A 20,000-nucleotide genomic window follows, 5' to 3' on the forward strand; every position below is an offset into this window, starting at 1 on the left:
TATTATTAAGTTAAGCACTGAGGCTAAAGTGAATGAGAACAGGAGAGGAAGTAGGCATTAAAAAGACGTGAGGGAAGAGGAGAGGATGCAGGATTATTTCCAGTAGCTTTGTTGGGAGGTATTGCCGCACACGGTGACCCTTAATCACACACAAGCAAGGCGAGGAAATGCTTTGATGATCTAGAAGACCTCACACACACACACATAGATTCACACACACTCTGCTATCGTAACTACCTGCTTCCAGGTAAGCTCTTCCTGGCGTTGGATAGGTATGTAACCCCCCCCTCCCAGTAATCCAAACTCAGGTTACACACACACACACACACACACACACACACACACACACACACACACACACACACACACACACACACACACACACACCTGGGCACTTCTTTCTGACAGACATGCTGGCTCCAGGCTTCAGGCTGCCTGCCATCTACTGTAAGTACTGACATACCTCCCTCCTCTCCTTTCCACATGACTCTCCCTTCTAGCTCTCCTTTCTTTACTTTCTCTGTCCCTCACTTTCCACCACCACTTTGCATTTTCTTTTTTTTCTTTTCACAGCTATCTTACAATAGAGAAAACACTTCTGTCTTCACCTTTGTAAATTCCTCCCTGCTCTTTTTTCCAGATCATTTAAGAGAGCAAACACATCTCTAATCTTTCCTTTAAACACCCTTCATTCATTCTGTCTGTATCCACCCCTCCTCTCTCTCTCACTGTCTCTTTTTCCAGGCGTAACTCTCGCTCATTCTGTAATCTGATGGGCAAAGCAGCGCCTTCACTGCTGGCATGTCCATTATCCTGGGTATCTCATCGGTTGACACTGATGCTCCCTGAACTTTCACCTGTGAGCTCTGAACTTTGACACTCAGACACCCTGGGTGATTAATTGAGCTGCATTAAGCGTACCAAATTGAGCAACATAAAAACATTTTTTGGAAATTAAACGAGAGATACTGCATTAGTTTCTTTCAAACTTTTACATCTGAAATATTCAGTTAGTCAGGTTTTAGTTTTGAAGTATAGAAGTAATACTGAAATGAAAAGAACTGTTATGCGATGTGTTTTTAAAGAAATTATTTTCTAATTGCTAATGTCTAAAAGTTGTATTAGAGCTACAACAATTCATATTCACTTGCAATAGCTACAGTACAAAGATCACATAGTTTGAAAAATATATTTATGTGCCCAACATTTAGATAAGATGGTATTAACTTTACAGTCATATAGGGTCATATACAGGTCAATATTACACACATAGTGTATATGAAGATGGTCAGTTGAAAAAGTGTTTTTCCTTCCATATAAAATAAACTCTCTCCAAACATTTGATCAGGTTTAACTTTGTTGATGTTCCACGACAAAGTGAGTTAGTACCAGAGGCGGAGTGGCAATCGGGAGAGTCGGGACTTTTCCCAGTGGGCTGGTAGTGTTTCGAGGCTGCGAGGGTTGGTCTGATTGGCCGCTGCCCGGCCGCTGCCCGATGCCCGGCCGCTGCCCGCTGGTCAAACTGTGCAGCCTCTGCTCAACCCGGGCCGGTGGTCTACGAAATTTCCCGGTAGATTTTTTGGTCCCACTCCGCCACTGGTTAGTACTTGTACAAATTAATGGAGTAGAAGAAGCCCTTTGATGTGAGTGCATTTATATGTATGTTTTCTATGTCTATGATTTAATGATCTGTTTCATGTTGACATAAACATGTTTTTGTACATCTGTACAGCTGTAATCTGTCTGTACAGGGATTCGAGTGGACTACTGACTCTTTGTATTAGATGAAGTCTATCTTTTATAAAAATGACACCTCGAAGCAATACAATTCAAAATCACGAAAGACAAAATGATCACACACCTGTGTAAAACAGTTTAACAAAAACCAAACATTTCAATTTGTTGCAGGACTGGCCGCATTTGTTTTAGCTAGGTGGTCTATAAAACTAACAACTAAGTGTATATAACGTTAAGTCCAAGATGTTGTCTTCCTTTGCTACTGTTTCTGGTTAAAATAAATAAAGTTCATAATGAAGTAAAAAGCTGCACAGAGCAGCTCAGCGAAATACACACACACACACACACACACACACACACTTCCTGGGCTAATTCAGAAACAAGTTAGCTCTAGCCATAGTAAAAGTCAAGTAGGGCATTTCATATCTTTACATTCTGTCTGTATCGCATAATCTTTTGTACTGGTGCCCTCTTAATAAGCCAGTTGGGCTTTGGCAAGTCCTCTTCAAATCGCTTGAGAATGAAATACAGCATTGTGTTGGGATCTGAATGGCCAAATCACTTCTTAGGAATGAGTGGCCTTGAGCAATTCAGATAGGCAGTCATGTGATTCATATGATGGCAAGTGAGTGAATCACTTACACTCAACACCTCAACACACTTTTGTAACTGTTGGTTTGCACTCAAAGTGATTCATAATGTGTACACAGATGACATGGAAATATCTGAAAACTCACAAACTTAACTACAAGAGAGAAAAATAAAAACATCATTCACATTTTCCTGTTTGGCTGGATATGATCTGTGTGATCCAAGAGTCCTAATGAAAACATTTCTTGGACAATATGTCTTTGTATGTGCTGAAAAGATCTCGAAAGAGCTGTTTTCTGTGTGTGTGTGTGTGTGTGTGTGTGTGTGTGTGTGTGTGTGTGTGTGTGTGTGTGTGTGTGTGTGTGTGTGTGTGTGTGTGCGTGTGTGTGTGAGAGAGAGAGAGGGAGAGAGAGTTTTTATATCTGTTAAAGTGCATTCAGAGAAACAGGAGGGGGCAGGAAATATTGCTGAATGGTAAATGGTATGTTTGTGCCAGTGTGCGTTAATTTAAAAGTTAAAGTTTGTTAGATAGATAGAAAGAAAGAAAGAAAGAAAGAAAGAAAGAAAGAAAGAAAGAAAGAGAGGCCCATCCACAGACGCCTCGGGCTGCAGAGGCTTAACTTGATTTCCTTGGACAGACATAATGGCAGATATTTGCATATCCTATGTACACAAAGTCAGTGGCCAAATATCTTCTCATCCAAAACAATGCAACTAACCTTGCTACCAGGAGATACTGATCTTTTCAGATACTGAACATTGGCTGGAATAACCAGAAGCAGGAGTTTAGTTTTGTCCTGTTTCCCCCCATGAACATCTCAAAAGGGTCAGAATGGCCTTGATGTGAGTGAGAGATTGGTTTCAAAGATAACAGTGTATCAAATAATTGTTATAGATGAGAGAGTATTAAACAAAAACAGCATATCCAAATTAGGCCTTATTCTGAATATGAGCCCAAGGCTCAGTCCTTTCGCAGCGGGCCAAGTTTGATTCCAACCTGCAGCCCTTTACTGCATTTCATCCCCCCTTTCCTATCTACAGCTGTCCTATCAATTAAAGGCAAAAAGGCACAAAAAAAATAATCTTTAAAAAATATTGTAAAAGTCAACAGTACTAGTACAGGGTGTTTTTATCTTATTGACATGTAGCCGATCCTTTCCCTATTTCCCTATCTTTCACTAACCTTAACCAAAGTGCTTTTGCTGCCTAAACGTAACCACAAGTGTGATTTAAAATGTGTATCCTGATCTCTAGTGTCAAAGTTCTGCACTTTGTATGCACAGCAATTGTGTTTCTCGAAAAACATAACTGGCAAAACAAATTAGGACTATATACACAAGACTTCCAGGAGACAGGGTTGCATTCTCTGTTGAATGGATGTAGGTGACACCATACTCCAGTCCACGACTAGGGAAGTGCATACAGGGAGGTCAAAATGTACCTCTCAATTATGGAATACAACAAAATTACTTTTGAACTTGGTGTATATTTGATTGGAGGTTTTTAATTTTATACTTGCATACTCGCATTAAATTACTCTTTGTAAAATGTGGTATGATGGAGGCCATGTTGGTCTCATAATAAAGTTGTTTTAAATACTACAATTGTTTGATCTTAGCATAAAAAAAATCACTCCCTGCCAATACCTTTGGAGGATACTGTTACAAGTTTGATTTGTCATGATTTTTGTTCATGAGAGTGAGGACATTTCCCCCTCCTCGCTTCTATAAATCACCTCCTGCTTAGATCTCCTGACTGGAACATTCTTCACCTTTGACCTCTGTGGGACCCAGAGGTCGTCGTCACTGTGGCAACTAAAATGCCCAACGTGCTCTGTCTTAATTAAAAAGCATTATTTACTCAGAGAAAATTTCATCTTTTCTACCTTTGACCTCTCTCTTCCTCTTCCTTTCTCCTCCTCGTCCTCCTCCCTCTGTGTCGGTTAACTGTCGACACGCTGGGAAAGCCCACATCTTCTGAAAGACGCCTGTGCTCTTGTGACCATTGTGCTGAGCCTGTTGTCTCAGCCGAGGTGGTACGTATGTGGGAGTCTGTGAGTGTTTATGTGTGTGTGTGTGTGTGTGTGTGTGTGTGTGTGTGTGTGTGTGTGTGTGTGTGTGTGTGTGTGTGTGTGTGTGTGTGTGTGTGTGTATGTGTATGTGCGTGTGTGCGTGCGTCCAGCAGGGTTAAGCTCTCACACAAGACAAAGCCACAACCTTCGAGGCTGCTAAGCAACAATGCTGCCTGGTAAAGCCTCATCAGGGCACCGTTTAGCAGAGGATTAGGGACTATTACACACACATAAACACACACACACACACACACACACACACACACACACACACAAAAATGTAGCCTCATCCACTCATTAATTCAAACCCCAGACCACTTTAACCCAGGTTTAATGTGTGTGAGACCTGAAGTTCACTCATTTTCCTCCCCCTAATCAACTTGTCCATGTTGACTCTCCTTCTGAGTGCAAGGTGTAGGACTGAGGTGAAACTAACTTTCCTTCAATTTCTCTTCCTCTCTTTCTTTTCTTCTATCTCTCTTCATGTCTCACTTTGTCAACGCTCAGGCAAATTAACACAGGAAAGGCAAAGTTTTAAGCAAAACACACTTCAACTTGACTCAAAAACCAAAAGACACACACACTGATAAAGTAACCTGGAAAACTGTTGCTGAGGGACGTTTGCCAGAAGAGGCCAAGCTGCAAAATAACACCTACACATAAGTACACAAAAACACTGTCCCATCAATCTAGCCTCATATTCAAGCATAACCAGACTTTTCAGCTGTGGAAGCAGTGACCCATTCTCTTATCCTCTCCATCCCTTCATCAACCCCTCTTTCATCTCACTACTGATTTCTGTCCAACAAACAGGGGAAAAGAGAGAGAGAGATCGCTGGCAGGGAGGAGGGAGGGAGCAGATGCCAATACAAATATATTTGTTAACTGTATAGCATCAGCATTGAGTCATCTGCATCATCAGCATTAAAAAAACAATAATTCTATTGAATACTTTTATCTAAAAGGAACATCATAATAGAAGTGCAAGAATTAAATCAATGATTTGGAATCACTGATTGTACTGCACTTATTTCTTAACATGCCTCGTATCTTTGCATCATATTAAAGAACCATATTTTACTTGTTAATTGAGTTGTGTATAATTGTTCTGTTGTTTTATATTCATCTTAGTTGCCTGATTTAACTTTGCACATGATCACCAATGGCAACAAGGAAAAGAAAATACTGAAAAATAAAACCTTCTGAAGGGAGGATTTACTGCAGGACTGTTGTATTAGATTGAATCAGTTTATTCTATAGGTGTACCTAATAAACTGGCAACTGAGTGTAGCTATTTATTGTGTTGGTTTATCGGTAATATGGTCTTGCCTAATCACTTGGACTCCTGCAACTTTGCTATCTTTACATCAAGGATCAGCTGTGTCTGAAATCACTCCCTTGTTCACTCATTCACTAATCCCTATTCAATAGACACTAAATTATTAACTCTATAGTGTGAGGTAAATCGGGATTTCAGACACTTATGAGTCACCATCATGATGCGTCATCAATGACGACCGTGGACATTCATTTTTGCATCTATAGAATGCAACACATTGCAATGTGGGAGGGTAGAACTTTTATCATTTCATCATAGGCTTTTAAGGGCAGTATATAGTGCATAAATGTCACACTTATTTGGACACTCAAATAAAATGGCTGTATAGTAAACAAGAAGACTTTTTGGACACATTTTTAACATTATGCTCTCATTCTCATTATATCAAATTAACTAAACTAATGGTAAACTAAAAGAAAGTGGTTTTGGTTAATATTGAAAATAATCAACACTGACTTGAAGCGTGAGATTGGATGTGTTGACATTTCCAATAACCAAGACAATGATTATTCCCAAATCTTAAACGTGTTTTAGATGTGTAGACCAACAACACATCATGCAGGATGCAAAACCAGGTCTTGAAACTGCAGTATAAGTATGTCACACTTACTGGTTTTAAAAACAAATGCTGCAGGTTCACATAATTCAAGCAGAAATTATATTTCCCATTTCCTCCTCTAAAATGCATGGCATATCTCACACCTGACCCTTTAATTTAGACCTCAAAGCCCTAAACCACGGTGCTGAGCAAAGGTTAAACACATCCAGCAAGTACTCTCTCACTCATACACACACACACACACACACACACACACACACACACACACACATACACACACACACACAGATTTTCCAAGCCCCAAAAAAAGTAAAAACATAATTTTCATAATAGCAGGTTGAGCAAGTGTTCATTTATAGCAGTACTGTCGCAAGAACCAAAGTCGGTCCAGTTCGCACATACCTTCTGACCACTACTTAAAACTTCACAAGATTCCACACCAGAGGTTCTCAAGGGTTTCTTGTTGTGCTTTCTAAAAATAAAAATACACTGTATGGGGTGTAAAAGTAGACATAAGATTTAATATTGACCAAACAGCCCTAAATACTATTGGCTAAGCCTCTGTGGTTGTTGTTCATACTGAATGACTTCCATACATCTAACAAATCTACTTGTAGCTTTGTGGCTGCAACGGCGCCAGCTTGGCCATTTTGTTTTCATTGTCATTTAGCAACTTTCTGTTGATTGTCAGTTTTCTTTCTTCCTCGGTCTACTGGGTCATTTCATATTGTACTACAGTAGTTTTTACTGTTTTTTTGTTTTTTTAACACAACATCATGAATACTATTATGCTGAATGAAGTGTGTGTGTTTGGTAAAGATGTGCAGCCAACAAGGGACACTCTGCTAAACACATACACCTGAGGAGCTAAGGCTTACACACACACACACACACACACACACACACACACACACACACACACACACACACACACACACACACACACACACACACACACACACACACACAAACAGGGAGGCCGCTTGTCTGTGACAGCTGAGCAGAGAGCAGTATATCTGAGTTGTATTTTTACCTCGGCCCACACGCTGAGCAATATGCCAACTCTTGGCCTTGAGAAACTCGCACACACATACTTGCAGAAACACAGACGCGCACACACCCTTGACATGACAGGTCGAGCCCAGCTAACCACCATAGCGGCCGCAGAACATAAACAACTTCCACACACTCTCTGAATCATCTGAGCATTTCAATATTGTTTTAGATAAATATATTCAGCCACACAGATAAATATATGCGACCATAATCATTCCCTGAGACCACAAACAACCATGACGGGAAGTTAGTACCCACAGTTTCAGCAGCGTTGCTGCCCAGCCCTACAGTACTGGAAATCCACAGGTCGGTTTACAGTACAGACACTCAGGCTGTGAGTGAAGAGTAAAAGGAGCTTGATGAAAAACAAACACTGGTTCACTTGTTTGAATGCAAACTGGAACCTTTATGTTCTGTGACTGAAACTATTTTCTGCCTGTGAAACACAAAACGTAACTTCAGATGAGAAACCTGTTTCTTTGTTTCGCTGCTTATATCTCCCTTGATCTGTCTTGCTCACTTTCTCCTCCCCATCCCCATCCTCACACACACACACACACACACACACACACACACACATCTCTCCCAGTGGGCAGCAGCTGTTGGAGTGCTAATCTCCATTAGCTACTGAACTGGCTTCTAGAGTAGACCATGTAAAATCTGTTCCCTCAGTCCTCTCACTCCTTCATCCAAGTGAAACACCACAGCTGCGTCACCAAGAAAACCAGATATTTTTTTCTGTACTTTACAACGTCTGTAACATATTTCACCATGTCATTTTAAGTCACAGTCAAGCTTGTGGGGATACACACAAACACAGCATTGCAACAATTCATCTGAATGATCCCAGGCCTTTTTGCAGTGCTCTCATTAAACTGAACACATGAGGAAATGAACAATATTTCAGTAAACAATGCAGAGCAATTGAGTGATGGATAGAGAAAGAGAAATGACTTACAGTCTGTAAAGCTTTGTTGTTCCCAGGAAAAGCAGCTCGGGGAAGACGGCCAGATTATTCCGATTCAGGCGCCTGGAAAAACACAGCATACATTAGGGAATAAACTCTACGTAGCCCTTTCCTGACAGTGTGGGTGAAGCGGTTACATGTGTATATTATTAGCTTTTTAGGTGAGATTAGTGTTTCCTGGTCATCATATCAAATAATGTATATATGTATTTTGATTGAAATGCAAGTCAGTGCAGTAAGCATGAAAGAATAAAGAGATTGATGGAGACATCAAAAACACACACATGTTCATTGACGGATACGCAAAAAACAGACTCCGGGTTACCAATGATTTAAGGGGTACAACATGGCTGCCAGACAAACAGTGAACTCGAGAAGGACGAAGAGAAGGCATGGGGAGCAAGACGAGAGAAGGGGTTCGGATGAAGTGGAGGAGGAGGGGGTCAGGGATATTTTTTTTTTTTTTTTTTTACCACAAAGGCGGAGGAGAGGAGATGATGTGGGAAAAACAAACAGGCAGTCTGGCCGGGCTACCGAATGTGTGAAAAGGACCCCACTGAGTAAACAAGGCCCTCACAGGGGAAGAACTCACAACAACCTATCACACACACGCACACACACACACACACACACACACACACACAAACAGGGGAGTTGAGAGAACTCGGGTGAGTTTAATAATCTTGGTGCGATCATTTAACCATGATTGAGTGCAGTGAAGAGGTTTGTGTGCCGGTGTGTGTTGGTGTGTGTGTGGTTGTGCCTTGATGTGAGTCAGAGGAGAGTGAAGCAAATGAGTGACACAATGAGAGACAGGCTGCTGAAACAGTTTAACCCTGACACACACACACACACACACACACACACACACACACAAACACAAATGACAGGCCCCGCGACGGATGCTGTGCTGGCTGCTACTGGAGGAGAATAAAGACAAGGAGGAAGTAAGTGAGGGATGGAGGCAGAATGAAGAGTGGCTTCAAACTAATAAGAAAAGTGTAAAAAGCCCTGACTAACAATACACAGTTTGCATGACACACAAACACATAAATGCACCTAAAAAATGTCAACAACTCCAAAAGAAAAACTCTCTTTAAGTCTATCAATGGCTTAACCTTCGTCTTTCACCTTATTTTGCTTCACTATAAGGCACTGTAAACTCTCCTTAAATAAAGTCACCCCCTCCGTGTCCATCTTCCACCCACAAGTGCACAAATATATGAACATGCATGCGCACATGCACGCACATTCACACTCCACAGTTACATCAGAGGCCGCTTAAATATTTAACATCCCCGCAGAAATGATGTTTCTAAATTATTCACTCCTCTTCCGTTAACGCCGGCTCTGATGGCTAAGAGCCCCACGTGGTCCTGCAGAGAGGCCCCACTCCTCCTGCAGGTCCTGCCCAGCCATGAGCACCCGTTAGTGGGCTAGACGTCCCCTGGGTGAGTGCACAGACTGGTGCTGGAGGTGGGGAGGAGGAAGGAGCACATTGTGAGCTATGAGCTCATTCTCTTAAAATAGATGCAATGCTGTCAGACTAGGAGACTGAGAGAATGAAGTAAAGACAGTGAAGGATCAAAACCAGTCTGGTCCTCTAAGGTGTCATGCGTTTAAATGCACTCAGTTATTTTGCTCATAACTGTCTGATTATTTCAACAATCATGTTAACACCTTAACCACCATATTTTACTCATTTCAGAGCCATAAAAGTTGATTGTATGAATTGGCCTTGTCATGTAATCTGCGTTTCTAGAACGTACATGCTTTCATTTTGTATATGCCACACAAAGGACGTGGAGTACACTGGATGCAAATGTGTTATTTTATCTGCTCTAAGGGATAACGAAACAGCATTCACGATACAACAACCTCTGCAAATGTTACAGCTCAAGACGCTCCAAGTCTAATGAAGTTACTCCTTTAGCCCCTAAACCTAAAGGTGCAGTCAGCGGTTCTCATCCAATACATGTTTTGTCATATTCAGCGAATATCTCCTCACGGTCCACTAGCTGTCCTTTCTGTGTGTGCGCTGCAAGAAAATCTGGTGTTCATACACAGCCCTGGCTCTGTTAATGGGAAACAAACAAAGGGGTATAGGGACCGAGCTACGCAACACTATTCTGTTGGTGCTTGTTCAGAGGACAGGGGAAATACCGTGTTTGTATAAAGAGAAAGGCAGTGGGAGTGAGAGTGAGAGGGATGGTAAATCTGGCACATGCTAATGTTCTGAAGGAGCACTGACGGGAGGACTGTATTTGTTTGGGTGTTGAGTTCAAATATCAATAATCTAAATCACAGACTCCACCTTTAAGAAACTAGACTAGAAAAATGTCCTTTACAATTTCCTAGAGCCCAAGGTGACATCTTCTAATAACCAGTTTTGTCTGCCAGTCTAAAACCTAAATATATTGAGTTTACATTGATATAAAAAAGAAAAAAACTGTCAATTCTCACATTTGAAGAACTGCAATCACATTATTTTTGACATTTTTTAAATATTAACTTATAAAATAAACAATTACTCGAATATCAAAATTGTTGGATATTCATTCAATTGTATTCATAATAGTTTCCACTCTAACTACTATACATTCTGAAGAAAACAACATGTGCCGACATGTTGATTTATAAAACTAAACTAAAAATCTGGCATCATTGTAATGAGTGTCCTAACTTACTTTGACAGCCACCAGACATTTACCGAACCATCAAACACCTTGTGTAAACTTTGTGTTACGAGGAAGGTCAGGAACATACAAACCACGTAAACGATGGAGATTCAGTGCAGTCAGTTCAGTTTGAAGATTCAGTCTTGAAGATGTGTTTCTACATGTACTGAACACCTCTAGTGTCCATCTAAAAGTACTGACCACCTGTGACTCAAATAATCTAGTCGCCAGTAGTGATTTAGTGGTTTGTTTCTGGACCTGAAGGAATGTATCATTGTGTGTGTGCGTGCATGCACATAAACACCCTCAGAGTACTTCCACAGTCGTGATTCATTAGACAAAGTCTGGCTGAAAGTGAATGAGGACTGAGTCGCCAGTAGTCTGAGGTGTGATAGTCACTCAAACAAGCTAATGTCACACTGCAGCGTGGTGATAATCCCTGCAATCATAAACAGATGCTAGAGGGCCACAAACCACACAGTAAACACACACAACACACACACACACACACACACACACACATTCCCGCAAACGTGTATGCATACCCACACAAACATAAAATACAGAAACACACACATACGCACACACCTCTTTCTCCACAGCCTTGTAGATGTGTAGTAGGCCCCGGTTGGGAAGAAAATAACAAACCACCTCAGAAACCAATTATTATTCCACCGATGCCACTGCTGCCATAATACAATACAACACACACACACACACACACACACACACACACACACACACACACACACACACACACACACACACACAGTACTGTTACCATACTTTAGTTATATCCCAAACCTAATGGACATCTTTATTTTAAAACACCAGTGTGAGTGTGTCCAAGAGTTTGTGTATGTCATGTGACGTCCACCAAAGTTTTACACACTCAAATCTGATCTGTTATTTATATATGGATGACAGATAACATATCTGCCCTAAAACACAGCAATGCAGGAATGTAAAATCCAAGTATCATTCACATTGAGCCATATTGAAGAGCTTTTCCATGAACATTGAGCATTTACACTGCTAACTGGTGTTAACCAACAAATTTAACAAAGTTTACCAGCTGCACAGACAGACAGGGACTTTTAGACAGAACTGTTGGCTTTTTGTATGCAGACAATTTCAAGCTCTGTCGCTTAATTAAAACAAAATGTATCCCTGAAATTATCAGAGAGAACAATGTCATCACTCACAGGCTTTAGAGCTAATCATTTAGCACTAATCCAGTGCTTTCCTTTGAAATCCATATCCCGCTATCTGGCCTCACTGTTACAATTATCTTTTGATAGACAGATTGTCCACATATAACAACACAATCACATAGTTTGAGGTTTAATTATCTAGTTTATAATCACTGTTGATAGACACATATCACTACCTGTAATCTGTTTTACAATTATTAATTGCTGTTAAAATTATCTTTGACAATGTGATTACTCTATTACAGGCTAATTATTTGAGGCCTTTTCACACTGCTGTTTTCTGAAATCATTGTCTTAATACCTGTAATTACTGTTTCCTTTCTCTCTGCATATCTGTGGCTGCTATCATCTTCAATCTCCATACTTTGAATTGGATAGGGGCTATAAACCAGTCAAATGTGAGAGGAGGATAAGAGGATCAGGAACTCCTCTCTTTTCTATTCTTCATAATCTACAGGGAGAGTTAAGAATGACATTCCTATAAGCACAGGACAATAGAGAGAGAACAAGATGGGTGGGTATGGAAGAAAAACATGAGGAGAGGTTAAAGACTGAATGAAGGCATGAGTGGGTGTAAGGAGGGGGTGGGGGGGTTGGAGAATCAAGATTAAACCAGTACTGACAGAGCAGCCTTGCGTAAGTTAATGCGCATGCATGAATGTATCCATACCATGCATGTTTTTGTGTATGTGCACGTGTGTTGTGACATGCCTATCTCCTCCACACCTCCTTCGACCACTGACCCCTCCTCCAGCTACTGCCCCACACCTGACCCCACCCTGCCCAGCCCTGCAGGGCCGGTCGCAAAAAAGGGATGAGAAGGGGAACCGTTTTCCACCCCTGTGGGGGGCAGTCACTGTGGATCGGTCAGCCCAGCTTAGGGCCCTTTCCTCCGGGTAGTGGTGCCCAGCAGGCCCCCCTCCAGCCCCCCAGAGGACGGAGGCCTTTGAAATGAGCCCCCAGACTCCAGACTCCGGAGACGTGCCATTGTCCGGCGGCTGCGGGGGGGCATTGATGACTGACTCCACCTTTGTGTTTGTGAACATGCCACGCCAGAGAAGCTAAATTACAGTTGAAAACCCTGGCGAGGACAACAGAAAACAGCCATGTTGTGTCAGAAAGTTAGCCACTGTCAAATGCGTTTGTTGCCATCAGAGCAGCATGAATAGTTTGACAGCTGATGTGTAAGATTTGATCTGCTCCTGTTTAAGGACTAGTCTACATTGTATGTGCATGTGTGTGTTGGGGCCTGTTTTGCTCATATGTACATGAGAGCATGTACCATCTCTTTGCACAGAGGGGAAATCACGTTCAAAGTTTACTGTTAAAACTGGACTATACGCAGTTAAATATTGCCCTTGTCTGCGGCTCTGGGCAGGAATTCCCAGATCTGCTTAGCTGGACAGAACCCAGAGCTGGTTGCATGAGAAACACTAGCAGATTCCTTATAGTGATCCACAGAGCTTCTCTCTCTGTCAACAAAGAGCAGCCACAGTGCAGCAGATAGTGGAGAAAGAACAGGCATGACACACCTAAGACAAGAGCAGCCGGGGAATCATAATACTTCATCCTTTTCCTCCAGACAACTCCTGACGAATTTAACCAAAACAGCTATCTAAAAAAATAAAGAACTACCTTTATTTGATTTAGTGCTGTATTTACGTCTGTGTATGTGTACAGGTGGATACATCTGTGTGTATACAGTAGAGTGCAGATCGGGCTGCATTTTTCTGTCCGAGCCCGGCCCGCGTCCGACAGAGCAGTAACCGAACCCGGCCCGAGCCCAACAGTTAAAATCTCGGGGGGGGAGTTCTCTAATACTAATGACAAATGTACGTTTGTTTGTGTGGAAACCCCGCTTTTATTAAGCAACTGTAGGAAGGCATTCGGAAATGTCAATAGATGAGCGCATCAGCGAACCTGGGGCAACAAGCGCACATTAACACAGGCGTGCACCTACATAATAAGCTTTTTTAAATTTTAAATTTTCAATGCCTTATCGCGTTGATGTGACCGAGCCCGACCCGAACCTGAACATCATTTCTAAATATCTGTCCGAACCTGGCCCGGCCCTGTCTGTGTTTTTGTAAACGTTTGTGTAAGCAGCGAGGATTTGTATGTGTCTTTAATTAAAAGCTTGTCTTTAAGCCTCCTCATACTCTGTCACAGTCTGCTGCATTCCAGCATGTCATTGCAGTCAGGCCACTTAACACACAAACACACACAGAAACGGACAGCTCACACATCAAGCAAAGTTGACAGTCGACACAATAGACATATCAGCAGTCAGGGGTCTGCATCCCCCCTCTGTCTTGCTCTCTCACATACTACCAAGACTTAATTATGCCATAACTGCCTCAGGGTTGGATCCTGAATACCAGTGATTCCCGGCCAGCACCATAACAACCTCTGGCTGTTTATTTTAAAGTTTTCCTTTTGGACTGAAACATTGGCAACCGACGTCATGACGGTCAAATTTAACATTTATGAAGACATACAAATGAGGAGGGAGGGTCTCCTCTAGTTTGATGAGCATAAAAATGATTTAAATCTTATGTTATAACCTTTAAAGCCACCAGGTCTCGACCCAGCTGAACCCTTTTAGAAGACTGACGCGTTTAGGTTCAGTTTCCTGTGCAATATCCGGCTGTCCCAAGCAAAAAATATTTGCTACATTTTCAAACCATGATAGCAGCAGATGGATGGCACAAGTTGATAACATGTTTCTATAGCGCTACGATTTGCCAGGTATTCACAGCACAATCTGACTTCCAAAATGGATATCGCACCATCAGACACAGATTGTGACCAAGATTTCCACACAGTGTGACAAACAACGCCACCGACATAATCAAAACACTGAATGAGGGAACAAGTTGAGGAACAATGATGTTCATCCTTCCAGAAGAGCTCCACAGACTTGTAGAATTGAACATAAGGAGTATTGAAGTTGTTCTGGTGGATCTTGGCAGCCCAACATCTCACTATGTTGTTTTTTCCCTTGTCACCTCCATGTGTCTGCTTATGTTTTCAAAGATAAGCATCCTGCCATGTTTATTTCTACAGAAAATGTGTTAACGGATAAAATGGCGGCTTCTACGATTGAAAAATGTAACTTACAGTCTCTCCAACTCCTTCAGGTCCTGGAAGGCCCCTCTCTCGATTGTGGTGATTTTGTTCTCCATTAGCTGCCTGAAAGAGAAACGCCAGGAGAGAGTGAGACAATAAGCACTGGACAGAAAAAAAGAGAGTGATAGAGAGACACATAGAGTGTGAGAGCTGACAGAGTGATTTGTCCGATGACACTGTGAGAGGTTAAAGAGAAGGAGAAAGATGGCTGGATAGGGCCACAGATAAGAGGGAGTAAAGAGAAGAAGAGAAGGTGAAGGAGAGTGAGATAGGACACGGGAGAGGCAAAGACATTGAAGAGGAGAGGGAGACAGAGATGGAGAAGATAGGTGGCAACGTTGTGAATAAAAAGAAGAAAAACAGATTGGTGGAGATGGAAAGTGATAGAATGTTGAAACAGCAAGAGAGAGAGAGAGAGAGAGAGAGAGAGAGAGAGAGAGAGAGAGAGAGAGAGAGAAGACAATCAGCGGTGGGTCGATGGAGCCCCAGAATTGACCGGTCCATCAGTAGGACAGCAATTCATCTATCATCCAATTTACTCTATCTTACCACATAGCTGTGACTACTCATTCACTTACACTAGCACAACTGCCCCAGGAGCACTGTGCTGACCAAGCCAAGCAGCTACACATACAAACACACATTTTTATAAGCTGTATGGTGTACACTCGTGATAAACAGGAAGCAGTTTGAACATTAAAATTAGGGCTGCAACTAACAATTATTTTTATTACGGAAAACTACTGAACACCTCTCACAACGTTCAAAGTGATGTCATTAAAAGGTTTATTTTAACCAACCAATAGGCCAAAGCCCAAATACATTTCACTTCATACATTACAAAAAAGAAGTAGGCTACATCCTACAATTTGAGAAGCTGCAACCAGGATTTTGTTTTTGTTGTTTTGTGGGCATTTCTTGCTTAAAAAAAAAGAAACTCAAGAGTGCTTGCCAATAAATTGTTTTTGATCGACTAATTGTTGCAGCTCTAATTAAAAGTCAAATGGTTGTGGTTGTGTGTGACTGCAGGCAAGCAGACATGATGAACACACAGGAAACGCGCACGCGCGCACACACACACACACACACACACACACACACACACACACACACACACACACACACACAATTAAGGACATAGGCTAATCTCTGTTGGAATTCCAACAATGTGTATTCCCTGCCATTCATTTTAAGCAGCTGGATAGCACAAACACAAACACGCACACACACACACACACACACACACACACACACACACACACACACACACACACACACACACACACACACACACACACACACACAAAGCAGGCTATCTCTGTCCCACTCTTAACCTGGATTTATCCCAGGTAAGAAACCTGTTCTTACTTGACTCTTCCCTTCCCTTTCCTTCCACCCTCCCTCCCTTCCAGCTGCATTCCTCCCTCCGCGGTTACACCTAATGACCGCTATCTCTTTCCCTCTTTGCCCGGTGGTTAAAATAAGCCCCTCCTGACACTTCCACTGGCAGATTAACACGACAGCATTAACAGGTGCAATGGCTATTCTGTTTAAACACATACAGATTCAATGAAGCCGGCGCTTCTAGACGCATTGCTGCATGCGGCAGCTCCAGGGATGCTGATGAGCTATGATGATGCTGAACAGCATTGGAAACTGTGAAATCTGTGTGTTGTGGTATTTGGAAGGGAAAGTTGGTGGAATTGCAAGGTGCTGCTTGTCAGAGCCGTGCGTGAGAGTATTTTTGTTTTTCTTTTGCAACTGCAAAGGAGGAAAGAGAAGAAAGGAGGAAATAGATAAAAGACACTTACAACACTCGCAGATGCCTCAGTCCTGCAAAATCCGCCTTGGTGATTTTAGTGAGGTTGTTTGCATTCAGATCCCTGGACAGAGAAATGCGTAAAGGGACAGTCAGTAGCCTACATGATATGTGATATGTTATTAAAACAAGGACAAAGTAGGTAAGCTACTGAAGGTTTTTTTTGTTAAAACGTGGTATGCCCTGGCCAATGCAGAATTGTCATTTGAGCGTCAGAGAAATTGAGCTGCTGCACTATACTGGGCAAATTATAATTTCATCAAGGGGTCTCTGACTAATAAAACACGGTCTGTTTAACTCAAAGCCACTTGTCCAAATCCGTTTTTGATTAACTTGCTGGTCTTCAGACAAACCGATGTGGTCTACGGAGCCTGTGCTAATGCAACAGTGCGAAACCACCAACACAACCACAGCAGTGCCCCTAACTTCAGCTCCGCGATCAGCAATAACTAATCCTCATATTAAATGCAAGCAATAAGAACTCAAGTGTTTTTACAGTTTACATTACAAAACAACATTTACATTTAACAGCATTTACAGATGTTGCGATGTAGTTTTTGACGTTAGTTCACATTAAGCTATTAAGATGTGGTCCCCAAGGAAACAATCCTCCTATTCTGCAGCATGTAGCTTAGTTTAAAAGGACGGGGAATACAAGTGTAGCAACAAGAATATTAATAAAACAAAATTAGGAACATTAGCCTATATAGTCATAAAAACATTGGTGGCGATATATTTTAGGGTATTAAATAGTTTACCAGAAAGTGTGATATGGTTGCTGTAAACCTCCTTCAAGAGAAGAAGCTTTATTACAAATACTATCTAAGTGGTAGCCCATAAGGTCAGCGCACACTTGTTATTCAGCATCTCTGACGCACAAAGAAATATAGGCTATCATATTCTAAGTAGCCTATTTTCCCTGTTTAGTGTGTTGAAATTGTTTGGGAAATGTTATGCGCATTAAAGCAAAACTGTGCTGTTAAAAGCGTTCCCCCACTCGGTACTCACAGTCTCTCCGTGTTGCGGGGTATGTTCCTGGGCACGCTGCGGAGCCCTTGGCCGTGACAGTCTACTGTAGTCCCGGTGCAGGAGCACTGGGCCGGGCAGGGCTGGCCGTCCGCTCCGCCGGACAGGACCGATACCAGAACAGCCACCAGCAGTCCCAAAGCAGTCACCGGGGAGCGGCCAGGGCCAACGGGGCTCAGAGCTCCCACCATCACTGCGGCAAGTGGGGGCCAATATGAGACCCACAAAATACTGAGAAAATACAAGGGCGTTAAAAAAAATAAAAGCCCTGAAATCCCCGAAACAATTCACCAAACTCTGCACGCAACGGGATGCCGTCCTCGTTTTCGCTGTCCTCCCCTTCCAGACGTGTTTCTGAAATGTCTCGTTCTGAATTTACATTTGGGTCTTCTTAGAGGGGTTTCGATGTGTGAAGGCTGTGAACCAGGAATTTGGTCCCCCTGGACAGTAAGAGAGGAGGTCGACGAGGCGGTGGACCGGCTCTGTGGCTGCGCTACAGCGGCGCAAACTTCCACATGTCCCCGGCATGCGGTGCCCAAATCCCCACGGTGTGTGGTGTGTCTGTGTATGTGTGTGTGCGGAACCAAGCCAGTGAAACACCTCGCTCCTTAATATGATCCAGAAAAACACACTCTCACACACACACTTTAGAGCATATACACACACACACACACACACACACACACACACACACACACACACACACACACACTCCAGGTGAGGCTGTCTTGGTTATTAATTCACAACACGCGTCCGTAGAGAGGAGTCAATGGCAGCGCTCGGTTTTTCCAAAAAGCTCAGCAGGTGGAGATATATTGATTCCGATCACACATGGATATCAATGGCCGGTCAGTGACAAGGGTGTAGACAGTGTGAGGGAGGAAAAAGCCCCGTTAAAGACCAGCGCGCAATACTATAATCCAACTCTGCGTGGTGAGTCAAAGCGCTTCTCCCGAGAAGGAGGAGAGAGAGAGAGAGAGGGAGAGAGAGAGAGGGAGGGAGAGAGAGAGCGAGAGAGAGAGAGAGAGAGAGAGGGCACGACTGCTACTGCATCTGTTTAGTCAACTCACAAACTCGCGTTCTGCGTTTTCCCTCAAGGTAGTAGCAGGTTTCCAACTGGCCGTCAGTCAAACAGCAACAGTTTAACCTCGGAAGGGGACTTTCATTCTCACTGCAGTGTCCCGGTCACCTGATGCTTTATTTATCTGGCCTCAGGAAGGCGACAGAGCTCCTCTGTAAAACTTGACGTGGATAAAATGGGGAAACCCCATCCGATTCTTAAATTTCCACAGGGCTGAACAAAGAATGAAGTTCTGTATAGACTCATTTGTTGCTCTTTTACCTTCAGTATCCACAAAGACACATTAAAACGATACCACACTTGTTGTTACTGGGACCACATGCACTGCATATGCAAACACAAGTTATGTCTAATCATTATTAATAGGATGAGTTTTCAGTTTCAATTATCTAATGGTACATTATAGCTATCAGCTTCATGAATTGTGAGTTTCTTTAAATTAGAGCATTCAGCAAACATAGACTTAAACATACTTTCGAGCACTCATTTCACATGTTTAAAAATGGCATACAGATGTGCAGTTCAACAGTTACTGTATAGGTGTGGAATCCATGTAGTGAAAAACACATGTAAATGAAGATAATCAGCTATTGAGGGTGACTGTTTAAAACTTGTGTTGTGCAACTTTGAAAAGGTTTACAGTGACTTACTTAGGTAGCCTACAAAAGTAATCTACTAAATTCCAGCCTTTATTGGAATTACATTAGTGGATTACATTTCAGAAATATTATAG

General features: G+C 42.3%; 1 protein-coding gene across 1 annotated transcript in view; it reads right to left on the minus strand.

The window, feature by feature from the left end:
- slit2 (slit homolog 2 (Drosophila)) overlaps nucleotides 1-19,113 on the minus strand; it is an 88,257-nt gene extending 69,144 nt beyond the window's left edge. Inside the window, exons 1-4 of the mRNA XM_078260267.1 lie at nucleotides 18,169-19,113; nucleotides 17,153-17,224; nucleotides 15,333-15,404; nucleotides 8,312-8,383 (exon numbers count right to left, since the gene is read on the minus strand). Coding sequence (XP_078116393.1) covers nucleotides 8,312-8,383; nucleotides 15,333-15,404; nucleotides 17,153-17,224; nucleotides 18,169-18,377 — 425 coding nt within the window. The 5' untranslated portion in view covers nucleotides 18,378-19,113. The remainder of the gene's footprint in view (nucleotides 1-8,311; nucleotides 8,384-15,332; nucleotides 15,405-17,152; nucleotides 17,225-18,168) is intronic.
- Between the last annotated feature and the right edge of the window lie 887 nt (nucleotides 19,114-20,000).

This window comes from Sander vitreus, chromosome 2 (genome assembly GCF_031162955.1).
Source record: "Sander vitreus isolate 19-12246 chromosome 2, sanVit1, whole genome shotgun sequence".
NCBI classification, from domain to species: Eukaryota; Metazoa; Chordata; class Actinopteri; order Perciformes; family Percidae; genus Sander; species Sander vitreus.